Below are 20985 nucleotides of genomic sequence, written 5' to 3' on the forward strand. Positions count from 1 at the left end.
CACGTTCACTGACAATGATATCAAACTTTGGACAGATTCCCTTTATTGTGTAATTCCCCAAGACCACTTTATTAAGCAAAGATAATACAATTTGTTATAAATAATTTAGAAATAGTGAATAATTAATTTACTAAAGAATTAGTTACTCAATTTAAAACCCGAATTAATGAACGCCATAAAAAAGTTCTTAATACGTTTATATCATGTCCAACAAGCTCAAATTTTTTAAAGCATACATCCAAAACGGAAACTATTTGATTTGCTAGTCAATTGTTATATAGATTGTTCGGGAGTTAATATGATCAGAATATTTCTGTTGAAAATTTAATGATGGACTTTGTTTTCGAATGTTTTTTAACATTATCAATACTTGAATTGTTAACTCCAACGTTAGTTTTTGTTTTTCTTTAACAATAAAATATTAAAAAACCGACACTAAAACTTCATTCTTTACTTTTTTAAAAAAATTTAAATTATTCGAATAATTCGATTAATTTTAAACGTGTGATCGAATTATTCGAACAAGATAAAATCTCTTATTCGAATTATTCGTTTTATTCGAACAAGAGAAAAATCGAATAATTCGAATACAGTAGTAATACCAATCTAGCGTTGATGTGATGTCGACTCGAAGTGACAACGACATTTATAATATTGGTGAGTATCTACCCTGTAGCGGGCCTAGAGCCATATGTTTCTATGGCAACACTCTTTCTCTATCGACAATTGCACTAGTTAAAATGTCGACAACTTTCTTTTAAGCTTCAGCAGAGGTACGTTTGAGGCAACAGTTCTAGTGTATTATTGGTGACATTGTCAACGAACGCGTCAATAGTTTGTTTTTTTTTATTATGCTGTGCAGTCAATAGATATAGAAAATAACTACCTAGTCAGTAGTGATACAGTCTACTGGTGGATTTTCAATGACAACCTAATGTTGAATGTCAATAGAAGATTACTTTGGCTGGCGTACATATGCTAGTAGTGCTTCTGACAATGTTACTAGTGACACTACAAATTCTGTGCTTATTCACAAAATATTTATTTTTAACATAAATAAGTTATTCTTCAATTATCCAAACTATATTAAATTTGAATACACATTTGTTATACCCTACAAATCGTAATTTCGATCAAATTTAACACAATTATCTTCGGTCCAAAGACGAACCTTATTGCAACTGTACCAATGTTTCCCAGTAGTAGGAATTTATCAGCCATAAATGCTTGATTAATATAAGAACAAATAAGATTTATATACAAATAATTGCGCATAGCTCCCATGAAGGGCCCACTTCCGAAAATTACTTTTACTCGCATAAAACTCTTAAAAATAGCGACATTAAACGCAAATCAGAGTAATATAAAAATAAATGAAGCACCCAAATTTAATGGCGATCGGTCCATCGGTTCCGAAAATCACTTTAACTGTTTGTATGAAAATAAAATTTAACAGAACGAAGATATAAATCTTTAATGACGATCGGTCCATAATTGATCATAGCTCGCATATATGCTCCCTTACGAAAACCACTCACAAAAATAAATTATGTGCTGTTTGTAATACAAGTGGAAATTTTATATGTGTTTTTTATTATTGTAACAAACCCAAAACACATGTAAAATTTCCACTCAAAGTACTTGCTTGTATTGCAAGAACAGCACGTTATTGAAATTCTAAAAGAAAATTTTGTTTGGTAATTTACTCAGTTTAGGGTATTATACGTATTACTTACTTTCTTACTTGTTTAATTTTTCATTTCTGTGTTTTGACATTTGCTAAGATCAATTGTTTGAATTCGCCTTAAATGTGAGTAGGACGACAACAACAAACACCCTTGTAGCTTGCTTGGTTTGTTGTTTTAGCCCTAGTTTCGGTATTAAAATAAAAATCAAACAAAAAGATTTTTAGAATCTATAAAAATATTTGTTGAAAACAAAATTAGTTTAAGTATTTTTGAAAGTATTTTAGCAATAATTATTTCTGTGTTACATCTAAAATCTTAACTTTCCTTACAATTGGGGAAAAAATTATAATTCAAATTTTTTCCAATATGTTTTGTTCGATACTGTGTATTGGAGTCGTATTATTTTTATGTGTATTTGCACTCCTTCATAGTTGAAGAAAAACAAAGGAATCCCATCATACAGTTTTGCCCACAAAGTAATTTATTATAATGAAATTATAATATGCTTGTTAAGCTTATAATGGTGTTTATATGTAAATATTTATATGTGAGATTGGATGTATAAAGTCTGTTAAAAAGAAAGAAGGATTTTGTATAAAAAGAAAGATTTTGTATAGAAATAAGAATGGTTTTTTATTACGATACTTCATGATGTGTATTCGAATTGTTTTAATAGTTTACCATGTTATTCATTTATTTTTGGATGAACTAGAGCTTAAATGTATCTTCATGAGTAGTATTTGTAATAGTAAAGTATTTTATTTAAATATAATAGAATATAGTTAAACAAGAGCATTGAGAATTCAAGCGTCTTTTGGTACTTATAAGAAAAAAATTTAACATTTTTAAATTTGTATTAATATTACTCAATATTCTTAAAGTAAAATACTAACTTACTTACTAGCGCTCAATACCAAAAAAGTCATTCGTCCTTGTGAGAACAACACATGCATGTACTATTTGCAAAGATGTATATCTTCTATACTCTGGAGATTGTATGGTTGTCAAAAGACAATCGTAACATGGAAAAAATCTGCCACCCAGAATAATAGAAAAATAAATTTAATTTAAAATTTCTTTGCTTGTTCTTTTTATACTCCTTTTTTACTTCCTTTGTTGGATATTTGTATCTATTGGGTCCTCGGGTACTATGAATACACAAACATGGTTGCATACGTATGTATATATGTATGAGTGCACTTTAATATATTTGTTTAATTTTCATAATTTTTACATATTTCATTTCGTATAACTATGCACTATAAAATGTTAGTAGTGTGCACAATAGGTCTTGATTTACAAAATATATGTTTTATTCGAATGAATAAAATTCAGTTTTGAATAAAAAATTATTCGATTAATAGTCGAACAAATGTAGTTTTAAGTTAAAATTAAAAAAAAAATGTGTTTATATAACAAAAAAATTTGACAAAAGTATCTCAATAAAACAAGACAAATAGTTTATAAGTTTATTCCAACTGTTTTCTCAGCGTCAGAAAAAATTTTCTACGTGAATTTTCCTATCGATTTGGATTAACACAACATTTGTTTTTTATTATTTATCTTAAAGTATACTTTGGTATAAGATTCATCAGTGCCGATTATAGCACTCTTCCTTGTTAAATTTATCAAAGGTTTATGAAACCAAATTTCCATACAACAGTTTTTTTATTTAAAAAAAATTAAAAATTGGTAATTAATATGGGGGATAAATTATAATATATTTTATTAAAACACCTTAAATGAGGAGCCGCAAAACAAAAGGAGCTTTTTCGCATCTTATCAAAAATTAGTTTTTTGGTATTTTTATAATATTTGGATTGAAATCTTCTAGAAACAATCAAGTAGCAAAATTTGTTTACTAAGTAAATGGGTTCTAAACAAAATTTGTGCTCAAAAAAACGTACAACTCTAGTATAAAACGAAAAAAAAATATTTAATTTTAATGTGTAATTTGTTTATATATTAGATCAGGATTAAAAACATTCATTTGGAATATTATCTTTAAAAAAATAACGCATAAAAAACATGCTTTTTTAATTTTGTTTTTAAAAAAACGTAAATTTTTTTCTTTATTTTTTAGCAAAATGTTCTTTTTCCGATATTAAATTGGTTTAATAGCAAACATCCTTAACATTTAATGTGGTGACTTATGGCAGTTAGATGTATCTATTGATAAATATGAAACTTGTTACCTTTTCCAGGTCCATGCAGTTTTTTAGGGGGACGAAATAAATAAAACTCATTTTCTCAAAAATTTTAAATGTGCGAAGAAGTACCTTTTGTTCTGCGGCTCCTCAAATATTATACAAATGTAAAAATACTTTAGAATCTAAGGTCCTTCAATCAAAAATTATTTCATAAAATATTTAAATCTTTTAAAAATACTGGTATTAACAAAAAATTCAACAGACATAAGTTTCATATAAACATAAATCATACGAACTAATATCATGGCGATCGGTCCAAAATTGCTCATAGCTCCCAAATAAGGCCAACTTTCGATTTTTAATTTAAATAAAAAAAAATGTTTTTGTTCGTTTACTCAGGCTTGACTTGTTTTATTCATTATTTGTTCGAAATATAAACAAATTTAAATCAATATTATTGTCATTAGTTTCTCTAAATGTGAAAATCCTTAGAAGTTTTAATCTTTAGCATCTGAATAATTCGTTTAGGATTTTTAAATTTAAACTTGATTTAATTCGACCTAATAGAAGTGTTAATTTTAGTGTTTTAAATAAACATTTTTCTGTTCTTGTCAGACAGAGAAAACATATTTGGTTGTGGAAACCGATAATCACATAATTCATTCTAAATTACCTAATTTGCTGTTGTGTCTGAAAAATTGTAGTTTGAGACGAAATATTTTCGGTTACTTAACTGATTTTCTGTTGCTCGTATTGCAAAAATCTACTCGAATCAATCGATTGAAAACAAATCACAACGAATCTAACCCTATTCTTACTACTTTATATTTTCTGCGATCATAATAACAAATTTATATTAGGAAGAAGAAATTTGGTTAAGAATTATTTTTAACATACTTTTTAATATATTTTAGAAGTAATCGAATAGTGACTCATTTATTATCAGTTATATAACTACTTATTTACAAGTCATTGACATAATAATTCTGTTTTAATTGGTAGTGGATTCTGGGTTCATGGTATCAATGAACTATTAAATTCATTACCTGTAACTAGTTTTAGAAATATAAAATATAATAACTTATTTACTTAGTGACATTACCATTTTTAAATAATTAGTTAAAATATGTTGCGTAAGTAGTGAAATGTCGGAATATAATAGTTTTAAATCATTAGATGGTAATGAAAGTTTTTGCAAAAATTCGGATATTGTCAGAAGATTTGGATTAAGGACACCATTCATATTATTTACCCTATTAAATATATGTTCTATATTTGAATGAATTCGAATGGTAAATGTTGATATAGTAAACTCGTCGGATGATATCTCATCTGTACATTGCGAACTCTCAGAAAGTTATCAGTAACTCCAAGAGCAATAACATTCGATAAAAATGCACAATTCTTTCGAAAGCCTTGGACATATCTAGAGCCACCACTTTCGTCAAAACGGTGAATTTAAATATACAATTTTTCTTCAATTAAACCAATATTTAAAACACAAAAACGTTCTGGTTAATTTGATATTTTAAAGTCAGGCTTTTCAAAAAAAAATTGTCTGCGCCAGCTTGTAATAAACCATATCATCTTTCGCCATACAAAAATTTTGCTTCATTTTCATTAATAGGCATGTATTTGTGGATGTATCCAGCCATTAATAAACTACTTCTAAATAATCCTGATGGAATTTTGTAGCCATTGAAAAATATGTTAATCATGTTCTGCTGGGTAATACAAAAGTTACAAATTCTAAATTATGAGTTTGTTGTCTTAAATTAGCAATAAATTGTTTTATAGTTTTTTGTAGTATCGAAAAACTTAATACTTTCCCATTGTATTTTGGTACAGTGTATGATTGTTGTTGCTTTTTTAGCAGCATCCTTGATATTGTAGTTTTCTTTAAAGGAGCACGCAATTCACTTAAATGTACTTTTGGTAAGTGTCACAACAAGCCGCAAGTTTTTTTCTTCTTACAAACACACAATTTTTCGTACAACTGCATTTGCTGCAGATAACGTTATGCGGTTTTGGATATTTTCTTTCACTTTGTACCCTATATCTAAGGATGTTGGAATATTGTTCTCATCGGAGCATTTGTGAAACTTAAAAATATGTACTAAAAATAAGTAATAAAAACGCAAATCATTATATTTTAGCTATGATCTCATATCACTAGAGTCTATAATTATATCTTGGGAAAAATTAGCTTATAGCCCTAATGTACATACATGACAAGAAAAAATTCGTTGAATCGATCCAAATTTTTTCCTGTTTAAGAACAATTTAAGTTTTGCCTATTGATGAAACAACAAGTATACATTAATTGATGCAACTCAACACTTTCGTTGACAATAAATTTAAAATTCTCTGATTGTAGACATGATTTGGGAATTCCGAAAATAAAGTCGACCTAGCTGTTCTACTATGTATTACATATTTTTGGAAGTATGTATGTATAATGTTATTTTCTCTTTTTTTTCTGACTGCAATACTGCTATGCAAATGTATCTAATTATGCAAATGGGAAAAACTTGTTTTACGCTTTGGTTTCCTCTATATACTGACTATGTTTTTTTTTTTTATTTAAGTTAAATTTTTTTGGTTGAATATATTTCATAAATACGATATTTTGGCAATGCAGCCAAATAATAGGAAGTGTTACAAGCCAGTGTTAGAACAATTATTATACATATATTTTTTACACCTAATATTCCTTAATGGAAAATTTTCTCATCCGAGAGCGCAAGCATTGCTTTAGTTTTTAAAAAAAAGAAAAAAAAATATTTGAAAAAATATATTTTTCCAACAATGTTTGCAAATTAGAATATAAATGCGTTTCTTTGTAAAAGTATTGCTTATTGGTTTTATCTTAAGGGAAATAAATATTTAGAGGAATTGTACATTTATTTCAATTTAAATTGGTTTAAATAGTAACAGTAAAGTTTCAGTTAAACAATTAGGAGAATTTTATATAACAGTTTTTTTTAAAAAACTTGTAAAATGGAATTATAGTAACAGTCAAAACCGAATGGAATCCCGCAATTTCACACAATATTAGTTATTAGCGGAGATACTTTTGTGATGTTTGATAAGGGAAGTATCCCTCCTCACACTTGCAAAAAAGAAGTTTGGTTTATTTTAGAAATTGGTTTTGGTTGATGTTTTTGATTCAAATGACCTAAAAAAATGATTTTCATTACTAGTACAACATTGGCCATCACGTGGTGGTATGGCAAAAATTTCGCCAAAATTCGTTATATGCCTAATATACATGTATCTATATATCTCATATATAAAAGTTTTTTTGTGGTACACATTTTTTGTGGTACACCTTTTTTGATGAAGCACATATGGTTTAAAATGCTTTTTTCTCTAGATGTGACAATATAAAAAAATTTAAAAATTCTTCCCATAGAAATGGCAAAAAGCGTTTTAAAAGTGGTCCAATTTCGGTTCAAGTTATAAAAATATTTTTTATTTATATATTATTATATTCTACACCAACTTAGTGGGAAGGGAATATAATTTATTGGACATAAATGATTAATTTATGTAGGTATTTACTAGGGTATTAATTCGAGTAATAATCATTCGATTAATTGAATAATTTCTTACGAATAATTATTCGAACAATTTAAAAATTACCATTTTCGAATAACGAATAATTCAAACAGTTTTATGTAGAATAATCGAATAAATGTATATACATTTGTGGCCAGGCAATTAAGACAAAAATTGTTTGCTAAATTCGATGTGATTCTCAATTATTTTTTCAAATATTTCCACAAATAATATGTATGCATGAGGACTGTTTTAACACACAAGTGTGTTTTATTCAACTGTGTCAATTCAAACATATTCACCACGAATACATAGATTTTTCTACAACTTGACCAAACAATTTTTTTTTAAATAAACATATATTCCAACATTTATATCATTATATTTTTATTGTTATAAAATATTCAGACCAAATTTCGTAGTTTTAGTTCCATTAGTTTCCGGCATATCATGTTATTAACAGCGGTTGTTCGCTGAGGTGGGTCAACGTATTTCCACATATCTTTGTCCATATATGTTGTACCGAATTTTCCAAACATTTTTGAGAAACTAGAAATATTAATAATAAATTTCATACCCTTAGGTCCTTTTGTTTTGGCTCTGTCGCAATTAAAATTCAGTTGATGAAAACAAATTCAAGTATTTGTCTTAAATAGCTGGTCACCACTTAAATTTATTAAATTGCTTAAAATTGTTCATAATTACAAATATAAATAAGTAATAATGACTTACAAAAATTGTATTGTCTCTGAAATTCGGCAAATAACTAAAGATAAAGGGAGTCTTTCGATCACTGTAGATGAGTCGTCCGTATAAATATATAAAGTCGTATAAATATATAAATATTACTGCAAGAAGTTACAATTCTAAAAACAAGTTTTTCTAAATGTTTAATTTAGGACTTGAAACTATTTTATGGAAATAAAAGGTACGGAATAAGATATTTTTTATTTAGTAAAAAAAGGGCAGAATGATTTTGGAATTGATTAACAAACAGAAATTTTAGCGTTAAATTTTATCCGGAATAAATAAAGTACAGTCATTCACAACTTTTTTATCATTCAAACATTTCAGAGTATATTTTCGGAAAATTCCATTTCCTTCTCTAGTCCAAATTGTACCAATAACAGACGGACATACTATATTTTCTTACGTTTGGGTGATCTAGTAGGGTGATCAAATGGATTAAAATAGTTTGGCGGTAAACAAATATTTTTTAAGAAACCGTTTTTTGCGAACTTTTTTATAATATACCTCCAAAATTTTAGAACATAAACGATTTTTTAAAAATTTTATTAGTTTTCTGAATTCAGAAAAATTCAGTTTAATTTTTTAAAAAAATTTCGATTTGAGTAAAAAATTCAAAAAAGGCAAAGCACCGATCCATAAAAAAGCTTCATATTTGTAAACCCAAATATATATTTCTTAAATACTTGGAATTTTTTTGATGTTTTCTAGGTGAAAATAATGATGTTGTTCAAACTGAATCTAGTCGGATTGATAAATTAAATTTTCGATATTGTACTAACGTAAAAAAATTGCATTTTAACTGTTCTAAATATTTTTATTATATTCATAGCCTTTTGTTAAATTACTTGAAGTTAACTTCAGCAAATGTTATTAATAATAAATTACACTTTTGAAATTATAATCGCCTTTAAATGAAATTGAGCATTAAATAGCTATACAAAATAGAATTTGAAATATTCTTAATGATTTCTACATTATTTTGTTTATTTATGAAAATTTTCCATTTTAACTGAATTTCACTTAAATCTTCTTAAAATGAATTAGAAAATAACAGTAAACTTTAAAAAAAGAGCATTGAACCTTTTTTGGGTATATTTTGTGACAATCAGTGATTTTTAACCGAAAATCTAACTTGTACAACTGAATCTTATATATTTTATATGTTCAGCCAATTACTAAACAATAATCGAACTTTATTAGTAAGTTTAATTTAATGGATCACTTTGAAGTAGTACCTAATCAGTCATTTTAGTATCGCAGTTCTTTTTAAATTCAATTTGTATTATAAAATATGCTGAATATATCATCCATAGTGTAACAGGCTTAGATATTTTTATAAATATTGCTCAACGAAAAAACTAGATAAATTGTGGTATCCATTTCAGAAATGAATGCTCAAAACTATTTTTATTTTAATTCATTTTATGGACCAATCACAAACAAATTTAGTAGCTTGATTTTTTGTGAATATAAAATTAAATCAGTTACATATTATTTCGATATCATTACTTGTAAAATATTTGAAAATGTTAAAGTAATTTCTGGAAGTGGGCCTTATATAGGAGCTATGAATAATTATAATTTATGTATTTACATATATACATATATATGGAACTCTATCGTGTTGATTGATTTAATTTTGATATCAACATTTTTAAAGAATTTATGCTCGATAAAGTGATTTTCGGAAGTGGACCTTATATGGGTACTATGACTAAAATTGTGTGTAATGACTTCTGAGTACAGAAGGATATTTGTGTTTAATTTTATTTGGCTACCAATATTTTTAAGGCATTTATGGAAACTTTTGTATATATGTATAAAACGTATTTATTAGCAAAATTTCCGTTTTGGTGCTATGCTTTTAAACATTTGAGCTAGTTGGACATGACCCTGAATTCAAGTACAATATAAACGTATTAAGAACTTTTTTACTAATTCTTTAGTAAATGAATTATTTACTTTTTCTAAGCTATTTATAACAAATAGTATTTTTTTGTTTTGTTATTGGTACAAGAGAAGGAGATGGAATTTTCCGAAACCTGGATAAGTTGAATTTATCACATTTTTTAATAGCAATATATGATATAAAAAATTGATAAATTTAATTTAACAGAGAAAAATATTGTACAAAATAAATCAGTTCCACATATACATATCTATACACATTTCATATTTCTTTAAATGTTCTTTAGATTTGCCTTTACAAAAGCTTTTTTAATTTTTTGTGTTTATTATCAAACAATACTCTACGTAATGACATATTGACTCAATTTATTTACAACATTTTTTTCTATACATCCTTTCCTTAATCACTGCAATCTTTTTCTTAAACCTTCCCCAATTTTGATTAAAGATACATTTAAAACAGCACAGACACAAAAACAACTATGAAGCAATATAAAAAATAACAATGCATTTAAAAATTGACAGTAAAAAATACGAAAACGTCAAAACAACTTCAATCAAAGTTAAACTGCAATAAAAACTGTGCAAAAACACTGAAGAGATAGAATGAGAGAAAAAACGACCATTGAAACTACAACGCCCTGCAAAAAAAAAGCTGCAATTTTGCAAATGTTACAAATCCCAAAGCAGTTGGAAGAAAAACATTAAAACGAAATACAAAAACATAAATAAAAATAGCAACTTTAAAAGGGGAAAAAGATATTCCTGGAAAAAATTTGTAACTTAAATACAAGACAAGAAACAAACAAAAAAAAAAAAGAAACGAGATATTGGGTGTTGGAAAAACACCAACAAGGAAACGAAACATAAAAAATAGTTTAAATATCATGGCAAAATATTGTAGAATAACAGGCATTAAGAATTCCTACTACTCGTATGTATGCTTGAATGTCCTTCTGCTGCTCATCCTTGTTCGTAAACATCAATTTCGATGGCGATTGAAGTGCATGCAAACAAACACTGTTTCTTTTTTGTTTTTGTCGTAACACTCCCTCCTCTCCCTTTTCACACTAATGAATAAGTTGCTAGTAGTGGTGGTGTTGGCCAAGTTAAAATAAACTGATGTATGGCAAACTAAATTTAAACACGCAGCTACATGCTCACAAATAAACTAAACACTTAAATGCGGATAGGAAATAAAAGGGTAAAAAACCGAATTAAATACGAGACAGAACAAACAAGAAAAAAAATAAACGTTGTTTTTTGTTTTGCATGTTTTTGAGAAATGTTTGTAGTTTAAACCGTCGTTTTTTGCAACGCAATTGAAGATACATTTAGTTTTTGTTCCAGCTCACACAATGGGACATTGGAAAAGGAAATTGGCTATTTCAAATTGAAATCAATCATGGCGAAAATATTGAACCATTAAGGAAATATGTATGGGTTGGGAAACTGATGTTATTATTTTGATGTTAATATCCAACTTCTTCTAAAAATTTACCGAATGTAAAAATAATGTATTTAAGAATTTCCCATTTTAGTTTTTCTTCATCCTCCCCACAGTGTTCTTCATTTTTAGGTTTCTGTTTTTTTTTGTACCATTCATTGCTTTTACTAAAACGCGTGTAGTTGTCTTAACAAAACTTGTGGTTTGAAATTTTACACATGAGATTTTTACAACATTGAGTTGTTCATTTATTTTTTTCTAGCAAGTTTAAGAAAATCCTGCACGAAAAAAGAAATGCGTTGAAATACGCTTGAATGAATAAGTGACTATGAATGCAGTATTAGCAAAAAAGGAAGCATTTCTGCAAAACAAGAAAAAATTCCCACTAAATTGACTTGTGTTGCAATTTAAATGTTTTTTACAATTTTTTTTTTATCGCAAACAAGGGAGTCAAGATAAAAATCGACCAAAAATCCACCACTTGTATCATAAAAACAAAGAAAATAATGGTTGTATGTTTTTCGCCTCATTTCTGTGTATTGCCCCTAGAAGTATTTCAGATTTTAATTTTATTAACAGCGCCAAAATGTATGCTGTGTTTGTGTTGCGTTTTCGTGAATGCGTGTTTTATGTACATCTAGAAGAGAAGAATTGGCATTTACAATACATATGTACTTATTTTGAAATTGATTTACTCATGAGTTTTAATGCAGATTAATGGATGTGGTAGTTAAACATAAAATTTGCAGACATTTTTAAAAACACTTAGGCAAACGTTTTATAAAAAAGTTGCAGTTTAAAGCATATTAAATAAATTTAAGTAATAAAACTGTTAGTTGTACCTAACTATGCTTTTGTTTTCAACTGTAAGTTATTTTATGTAGTAGTAAACAATGTTGTTTAAGCCTTATGTGTGTGACAACTCCCTCCCAAGTCGAGACATAAAAGTTATGAGTTCTCAGAAAGTTTCAAGCGCCTAGGAATTCTGCATACAGATAAAATTGCAATTAAATTTCAAAAAGGTTACCCGGGTACCATGTCACACACATAAGGGTTAAAGTCATACATATTTTTGTGGTTTGTTGTGTACTTTTTTTTTACTTTGTGTTTAACTTTCTTAAAGTTTTTCTTAATGTTTATGGTTGTATTTTCATTATTTATTTTTAATAGTTGTCGTTGCGATTCACATTTTTTCTTAAGATTTATCCTTTTTATAGATTAAGTTTTTTTTTTATTTTATGATATATAAGAACTGAGAGTAAACAGAAATAAAAATTGATATTTTGCGGAGGAAATGTCAAGCAAAACATCAATATTCATAGACACTGTATTAAAATGAAGTCAGTATATTATATTTGACTGTGCAGAATCATTTACAGTCGTCACCTTAACCCCTTTTTTTATTCAAATCACTCAATCAAATCAAAAATTATCGTAATTGAAAATCGGTCATAAATATGTTCATTATGCGGCAATCTTGATAAAATTTTGGAAATATTAGTTCTAATTTCACTGAAATTATACTGTAATGCATGATTTATTTATAATTTTTTTTTTGTTTTCCTATAAATTGGGTACAATTTCAAATATTTATTGACCTTATAAAATTAAATGAAATGCTAAAAATTATAAAATACTAGCTGAACCCGGTCCGCGTTGCTGGCCCTTACAATAATTCTGTTTTATATTGCATCTCGATTTGAATATACAGTGTCGGACAAAAAAAAGCACGGACTCCCCCTACCTGACATCGCACCCGAAACACTGAGGTGGTCATTTGACATAGATGTAGCAGATATCTATAAGTACAGTGGCATGATATGCCCTTAAAAAAAGAAACGGATGTATTTAAGGCAAATGGGACATTTTATTTATGAGTTCATCTTAAGGACAGGGGATATACATTTCTTTTTTTATTTACTCGGGAGCAAACCACATACAAAACATGAATTTTCCAAATGTAAGCCAGCAATAGTCAACGATTGGCCTTATGCTTTGTCGTTGGAAATCTTTGGTATGCGTGAAATCATTACGTCTTCGCATTTTAATCTGCCACCGATGATTGTTGCCTCAATTATATTTGTGAACATTTTTTGATAGTCAATCGTGTTCCGTTGCATAATTTTGGGGCGTTTATGTTGCGGAGAAACATTATCTGTGATCCAACCTTCAATGTTTCAGTAGCATAATTGAGGCTTCTTCTTCGTTCATTACTGTGTCAATCGATTTGTATTTCATTGTTTCGCCAGTCAGTTTCAATTAATTCGCTCATTGAACTTGTTGACATCATCATTTTTTCATACCAAAATTGCACGTTCCCACAGCCAATCCGAATTTTTGTAGTTGGTTGTAAGACTTGTGAATACCTTGTCGACAACGGATTGAATATTCATTTGCATTTGGCAGAAGTTCGGCGGGAACGAAATCTGATTTGTCGATGTTGTTTACTATATAAATTAGCATTGTTTGATCATTGGGAATGAAAAAATAAAAATAATTTTTTGACAATTTTTTTTTTAACTTTTTTTTTATTTGCAAAAGTTTGGCCACAATTACTGACCTTGCAATCATTAGCGGTATAGTGTAAAAATTTGATTTTACCACGCCCCTCCGCCCACAGACCGAAAATCATAAATCTGAAGATTCACTGAAAATTTGATAAAAATCGGTCCAGCCATATCTCCGGAACCACTATGCAAACTTCACATGAACCATCTAGAGAACATCCCCAACGTATCCTGAAATTTTGGTTGAAATCGGTCGACCCGTCTTCGCAGTTACTGATGACATCAAAATGTACACTTATTTTTATATATAAGATTTGAGTTAAATTAATTTGATTTTAAAATCTAAATATTAAATATACATTTGCATACATTTATTTCTTTTCACATCTTTTGACAAAAATAAATAATTGGATTAAATTAAATTTGGAAACTGAGTTCATTGTTTAGTGTTGTATTTACGGCGATTATAACGGGCCAGAATTAGCTTCATATCTACTTTTGATTACCTGCATTTACTCGACAAGACCTTGATTAATCTTCTCCAGACTTACTTTTTACTAGTATTGTTTTCGTGAGGGCAAATCAGAGAAAACCTATCAAATTTATATCCTTATGGAATCTCTCACTTTGCTTTAACAGTTAGTAAACACATTTGATAAAAGTTTGCCATTTCTATAAATTTACAAAACAGTTGAATTAGAAATAATCCTAAAGTAAAAAGGCCCAGTCTAAATTTTCCACATTTTAAACAGTATTGTTTTGTTGTTAGTACATTACTGCGGTAAAAGGAACATTACAATTTACTTGTCCAATTTTAGCAAACAATTTATTTATCAGTCCTTAAAATAAAATATTTTCCCTTTACCTTAATTTATTTCATAAATAGTTTCGTTTCGTTTAAATATCAAAAAAAAATTCATTCTAAAATTTTTACTTTATTATTTATAATTACAAAAGCAAACAATTACACGATTTAGTACAAGTGTAAAACAATTGTTATTTTTATTTATTTATTTTTCTATTTTACAGTTTTTGTTTTGTCTAGATATTTTATTTATTAATGAATTATTTAACGCAAACAATTTATAATAATGTACAATTTAGTTCACAGATACAATTATGTATTGAAATAAACACAATAAACACACGTACATATAAATGTTGTTATGTCAACCGCAACATTTTTATAATTATGCTGCACTTATGCAAAAGCTGACAATGTCATTTAAATGAGGATTTCAAAAATTATGGAAAAAATAGAAACATTTGAAACATGTGTGTGGCATTAAAGTAGTTAATATAGAGGACACTTGAAATATGCTACTATTTCTAATAATTAAAACATCTCAAAACGGACAGCAGACGAATTTGTCATTTCTGATTTTAAAGAAATTTACCACAGTTATTATGTGTTGCATGTGTATATAAAATCACAAATCTTTATACGTTTTGTAAATTACATTTAAACCATACAATTTATATCATTAAATTATATTTTATTTGAATGCTAAAGATATGTCCTTTAAAATTATATAAACAAACCACATATCATTCGAAAGTTAAAAGGTCAATTCTTGAGATATAAATTTCAAGGACCTATATTTAAAAAACCGATTTTTTTAAATTTTTTAAAAGATATATGATGATGATAGAACACTCTTCTACATATTAATTTATTTTAGGAGTAACAGTATATTTAATAAACACTTGCAATATATAATAGCTGTAGTAAATTTCGGTAAAATCGGAGATGACAAATCCGAAAAGTTCTGTTTTCTCTTCCAGATTTAACTGAGAAAAAGGTTCTGCACTAACGTAGGGTGTACACTGCCATACAGTTTATACAATATAAAATCATGGATGCATATTCCTGTCTGTATATTCTATCCTATTCATTATACCCTACACCATCATCATGTTTGTAAAGTGCAAATATATTGTGCTAATACCCACCCCAATGTATATCAATCTGCTCAGGATTACTTTCTGAGTCGATTAAGCGATGTTCATTCGTCCGTCGATCTGTGCCTACATGTAAATCTTGTAATCAAACCACAGGTCCCAATTTTAAAGATAATCCTACAAAATCGGGCACAAACTTTTATATTGCCCCAAGAACTACTCCTATTGAAGTTGATTAGAAAAAAATAAGTTTCATATCAAAAGAACGCTGTATATAATCATATACACGGTGTAGGGTAACAAATGGTCGGGGTTGTCAGACTATACTTTCTTACTTGTTTTATATTATATATATTATTGTTATTTTTATAATGATGTAGTTGTGGCTGTCATTGTTGTTGTCGTTGTTTTGTTGTTACTAAGGTTAGTAAATTGAAATGTGCTTAGTGTGGCATATTTGACAAATTATTCATATGGAAAAACTAAAAACTACATACATGATTAGTTTGATGGTCACACACACTCACATGCACTGATTTGCACACAATTTCAGACACACACACACTTAGATATAAATTTCCTTTATAAAAATGTGTTGTAATTTTATTTAGGGATTTAAATATTTGAAATAGTTTTAATATGATGCATGATAAATTCTTTGTCATGTACGATTATTTGTGTCAAACTATTATAAAACATTTTTGTGTTTTACGTTTTTTTTTGTCATCTTAAACATGTATTTTAAATTGTCAAAAATAATATTTGGGGTCTGAGGTGAATAATTAAAAATGTAATGAGAATAGTTGTACATAAAAGCAAAGATATAGCGTGTGTGGTAAAGTTGATTTTCAAAATATCCCTCTAGAAAATTGGTATGTTGTTGGAAACGCAGAGAAAAAACAAGGTTGTGGTAAACTTAATCTAAGAGCAGCATATTATGATACGATTTATTTGTGATTGTAGTCCTAACATATTATGATCATTATTATTATCATAAAATATTATAACATGTTCTGAAATAGTCATATTGCGATACAAATCAATTACAATATGTCTTGAATTAATCATATTATGATATAAATCAATCATAATATGACCCAAAGTAATCATAATTATGACCCAATTAAATCATAGTATTATCCAATGATATCTTTGTATGATCCAAAGTAATTATTATTAGTAAAATTTATTTTTGGAAATACAAAATTTTATTTTAATAGGTTTTAGTTTTAAGGTACTAAATTCCCAATTAAAATATTGTTGATAAATTCACTGAAATTTTGGCCCTAATTTTGTAAATCACGCCACCAAGTGATATTTATGTGCAAAGCAAAAACAACATTTAACACATTTCAAAAATTTGTTTTTGTTTTATGTACAAATTCTGAACCAAACAAACGCACAAAAATTCAAGCGTTGATTTGCCTTTCATAATTTGAAAATTGTGTACACAAAAGAAAAACAAATTTTCAAAATTTGCTTTGCACATAAACATCACTTTGGTGACGTGATTTACAAAATTAGGGCCTTATTGTTAAAAAAAACGGTGCTACGCAAACACAAACTTGAAAAGCGACCTAGCGTGGGTTATAGGGCTTGCTTAGTACGTTACAAATTGTGTCAAAAAATTTCAAAAACACTCAAATTCAGAAGTTATTCTGAAAAAACCGTTTTCAGTGATGTTAGTCAACTTATCGATCTTTAACTCAGTCAGTTTTTGTCCGACTTTAAATTAGTTAACGAGTTTGGAAAGAAAACTAAGTGCAGTTTTTTATACATTTGTAAGTTATAAGTATTGTTTTTCTTAAGAATATCTAAAAGAAAAACCAAATTTTTCAACTTTTTTGATTTTAGTCGCTTTTCATTGCTTATTTTGATATGAAAGTTTATAAAACTTTATACCAAAATATATAGGAAATTTAGTTCTTAATAAAACATGGTTTTAATTATTCAAATCGGATTAAAATTGTAAAAGTTATTCAACTTTTAATTAACACCATTTTTAGTATCTTCTCCCCCAGTGCATATGAATAAAAAAAAACAAAAAACTGTAGAAAAAAAAATATTTGTAAAATTTAGAATTTACAAGGTAAATTTATTCGAACTTTTAATAACATGCAAATATAAACCGATTTTAACAAGTAATATCTCATTTTTTCCCATATAAAGTTGTCTTTAAAACACTGTGCAAAAAAGAATAGGTTTTTATAGAAAAAAATTAAAATAACTATTGTTGAATTTGAAAAATTATTAAAAAAATAAAAAATAAAGCGAAACTTTTTATAAAAACTTAAGCAATTTTTTCTTTGTCTATCCATAATTTAAAATTTTGAAATCGGTCTAAAAATGTGTGAGTTAGAGGTACTAAAGTACTACGACCTACCCTAACACAGTTTTTTCAAAATATCTCAAAATTTTGAGGGTGTTTCAAAATCTTTGAAAACGGTTTTAGTATGTCCTCACCTAGGCCTACAACCCCCATTAGAGCGCTTTTCAAGTTCTGACAAAAAGTGTCTTTTTGTAGCAGAGTGATATTATTCTAATAAAACTATAGACCGAATGAGAATTGCACACACTCAAAATGTACTTTTTAAAAATATCATAGCTTAGACAAACAGCAACACTCACTAAAAGTGAGCACAGAAGTCTATTAAAAGTAAACATATTTTGTTTGCATCTTAAACATATCGACCCCTTTGCGCGAAATTATCGTATGTTACGAAAACCAAAATTTTACAGGTGAGCGCTATTATTATTATTAAATTTCTTTGCTCTGGCTAGTATCATCAATACCAAATATTAAATGCGATACAATAACCGATTTAGTAAATTAAATTTCACATACGATAAAATTCACTTAGTAATATATAGCGAACATCGGTATAAGCGAACATCGGCGCAAAGGGGTCGATATTATGACTACACTTATAGAATAGAAACTTAACAGTTAATGGTTGTACATGATATAATATATTTAACTACAGGCAAATCAAGGTATAACGAATCTCACTTTAACGAAAATCCGATTTAACGCACGGTCAAATTCGTAACATTGACTACCTTATATAACGAACGTTTCAAAAATTGTATGCTCGATATAACGAATGATGAGGAAGAACAAACAAACTAAAAGTAGTAAAGAATGTAAAAACAAGAAAATAAGTCGTTACAGTACCGTTTTCAATGGTAACTCTCTTTAATAATAATAGCTGCTGTCACTTTGTCTATAGTGGTTTTAATTGCTTGTTTTCACAATATCGAATAAAAAATTTCGTTCACATTCTAAGCGATAGAAAACTGATTAGTTCACATAAAAATGAAGTTAGGGAATCCAAAATCAGCTTTCTTTCGCTTAGAATTCTAACGAATTTCATCCTCCAGAAGAACAATTAGTAAAAACTACTAAAGATATACAAATTTGGACGATATTCATGCCTACTAATGTCACATCGCTCATCCAATCTAGAGATCAAAACACCATAAATTCCAATATAGAAATAGTTGTCCAAAATTAAAAAAAAACATCTCGATATAACGAATTTTTCAATTTAACGAATGGGCCTGACAAACAATTACACAAAAATCGTCGCACCTATAATTGGTTATAACTCCCATATAAAGTCCACTTCCATATTATTGATGGTGGTTATATAAAAATTGGCATAGTTGAATATAACTCTTTTAATTGTTATCTTTGTAGACTTTTGTATAATTTTTACGATTTTTATATCCACCACCAAAAATATATATTATGTGTGATATTATATTGGTGGTGTCACATCACTTGTTAAAATTTATGTTTTGTACCGGAAAGTCAAAATGTTTTTGATTAGATTATACTTAAATTTTAATATTTAGAAATAGTTGAATTTTATCTTTTTAGCCTATTTATTATAATATCCAAAAGCAAGTAATCCCCAACGGAATAGTATTTATTATACCCTAGTATATTTTGATTATGTCATAAAACCCTTTTATCAGCCTCAGATCAAATATAGTCCCATTGAGATAAAATCTGAAAATTCCAATTTTTTATATATTTTTCTATTGGTTTCGAGACCTCAAGCCCTTAATGCCATTTTGTAATGTATAAATAAAGATTTGTCCAATTTTTTTAACCTAATATTATTGGTTCTTATTGTAAAAAATAAAAATTTTACATTTCCTTAAGAAATGCGTATCGGTTTATAATTAGGTCTTTAGTTTCCAAACACAGATTGAAAATCTCGATAACAATATATTTTGGCTGAAAGAAGTATTGAAATGGTTAATATTCCTAAAACAGATTTCCAAAAATCGCACTTATTTGAATATTGAAAATCTTAAATATTCAAAGAAGCACCTAATACCAAAACTAAATATTAGAAATAAAAAAAATAAGGATGAGAAAGTGATTGGGAAAAAAAGAACTTACCACAACATGTGAAGAATATCAAAACAATGACAAACTTGATGAGACTGTTTAAATTGTTGTTGATGTGAAAGATGCAATTTCTAAAACTGTTGCTTTTTGTTGTGCAAAAACTGTTGCTTCTTCTAATTTTAATATTGGAGCAGCTGTCGCTACTGTTGTTTTCGTTATTCATGCCACAGTTGTTGCATGTGTCTGTGTTGAATGTATTTGCACAATGCATGTAATTAGAGTTGTCCTTAGTGGACGATGATGAGGCTGATGTTTTCATTGTTGTTTCTATTTCTGCTGCTGTTGTTGTTCTGGTTGACGAAGATCTTATAGTAGTTGTTGATGATGATGTTGTTTTTGTTTCTGTTGTTGTTACATTTGAGTGACAACAAGAAATACACCCACACAAACACTGCATACTTGTTAAGCAATTATTATTGTTGTTGCCTTTGTTAGAAATTATGCTGCTGTTGTTAGTTTCAAGTGTTAACAACATGTTGCATTTATTTTTTCCGACTTGATTATAATTATTACTGAAACAGGTTGAGTCTGTTAATTTAATATTATTTTTATTCTTTATTATTTGCATGTTTCGCTTTTTAAATGTAGTTTTATATTAAAACTTTGTTTTCTATTTTAATTTCTTTAATATTGTAGTTTTTTTTGTTTT

General features: G+C 27.7%; 1 protein-coding gene across 1 annotated transcript in view; it reads right to left on the minus strand.

The window, feature by feature from the left end:
• LOC135952292 (uncharacterized) overlaps positions 1 to 20985 on the minus strand; it is a 223505-nt gene extending 202520 nt beyond the window's left edge. Inside the window, exon 1 of the mRNA XM_065502166.1 lies at positions 20328 to 20985. Within this exon, the coding sequence (XP_065358238.1) occupies positions 20328 to 20904 (577 nt within the window). The 5' untranslated portion in view covers positions 20905 to 20985. The remainder of the gene's footprint in view (positions 1 to 20327) is intronic.

This window comes from Calliphora vicina, chromosome 1, assembly GCF_958450345.1.
Source record: "Calliphora vicina chromosome 1, idCalVici1.1, whole genome shotgun sequence".
Taxonomy (NCBI): Eukaryota; Metazoa; Arthropoda; class Insecta; order Diptera; family Calliphoridae; genus Calliphora; species Calliphora vicina.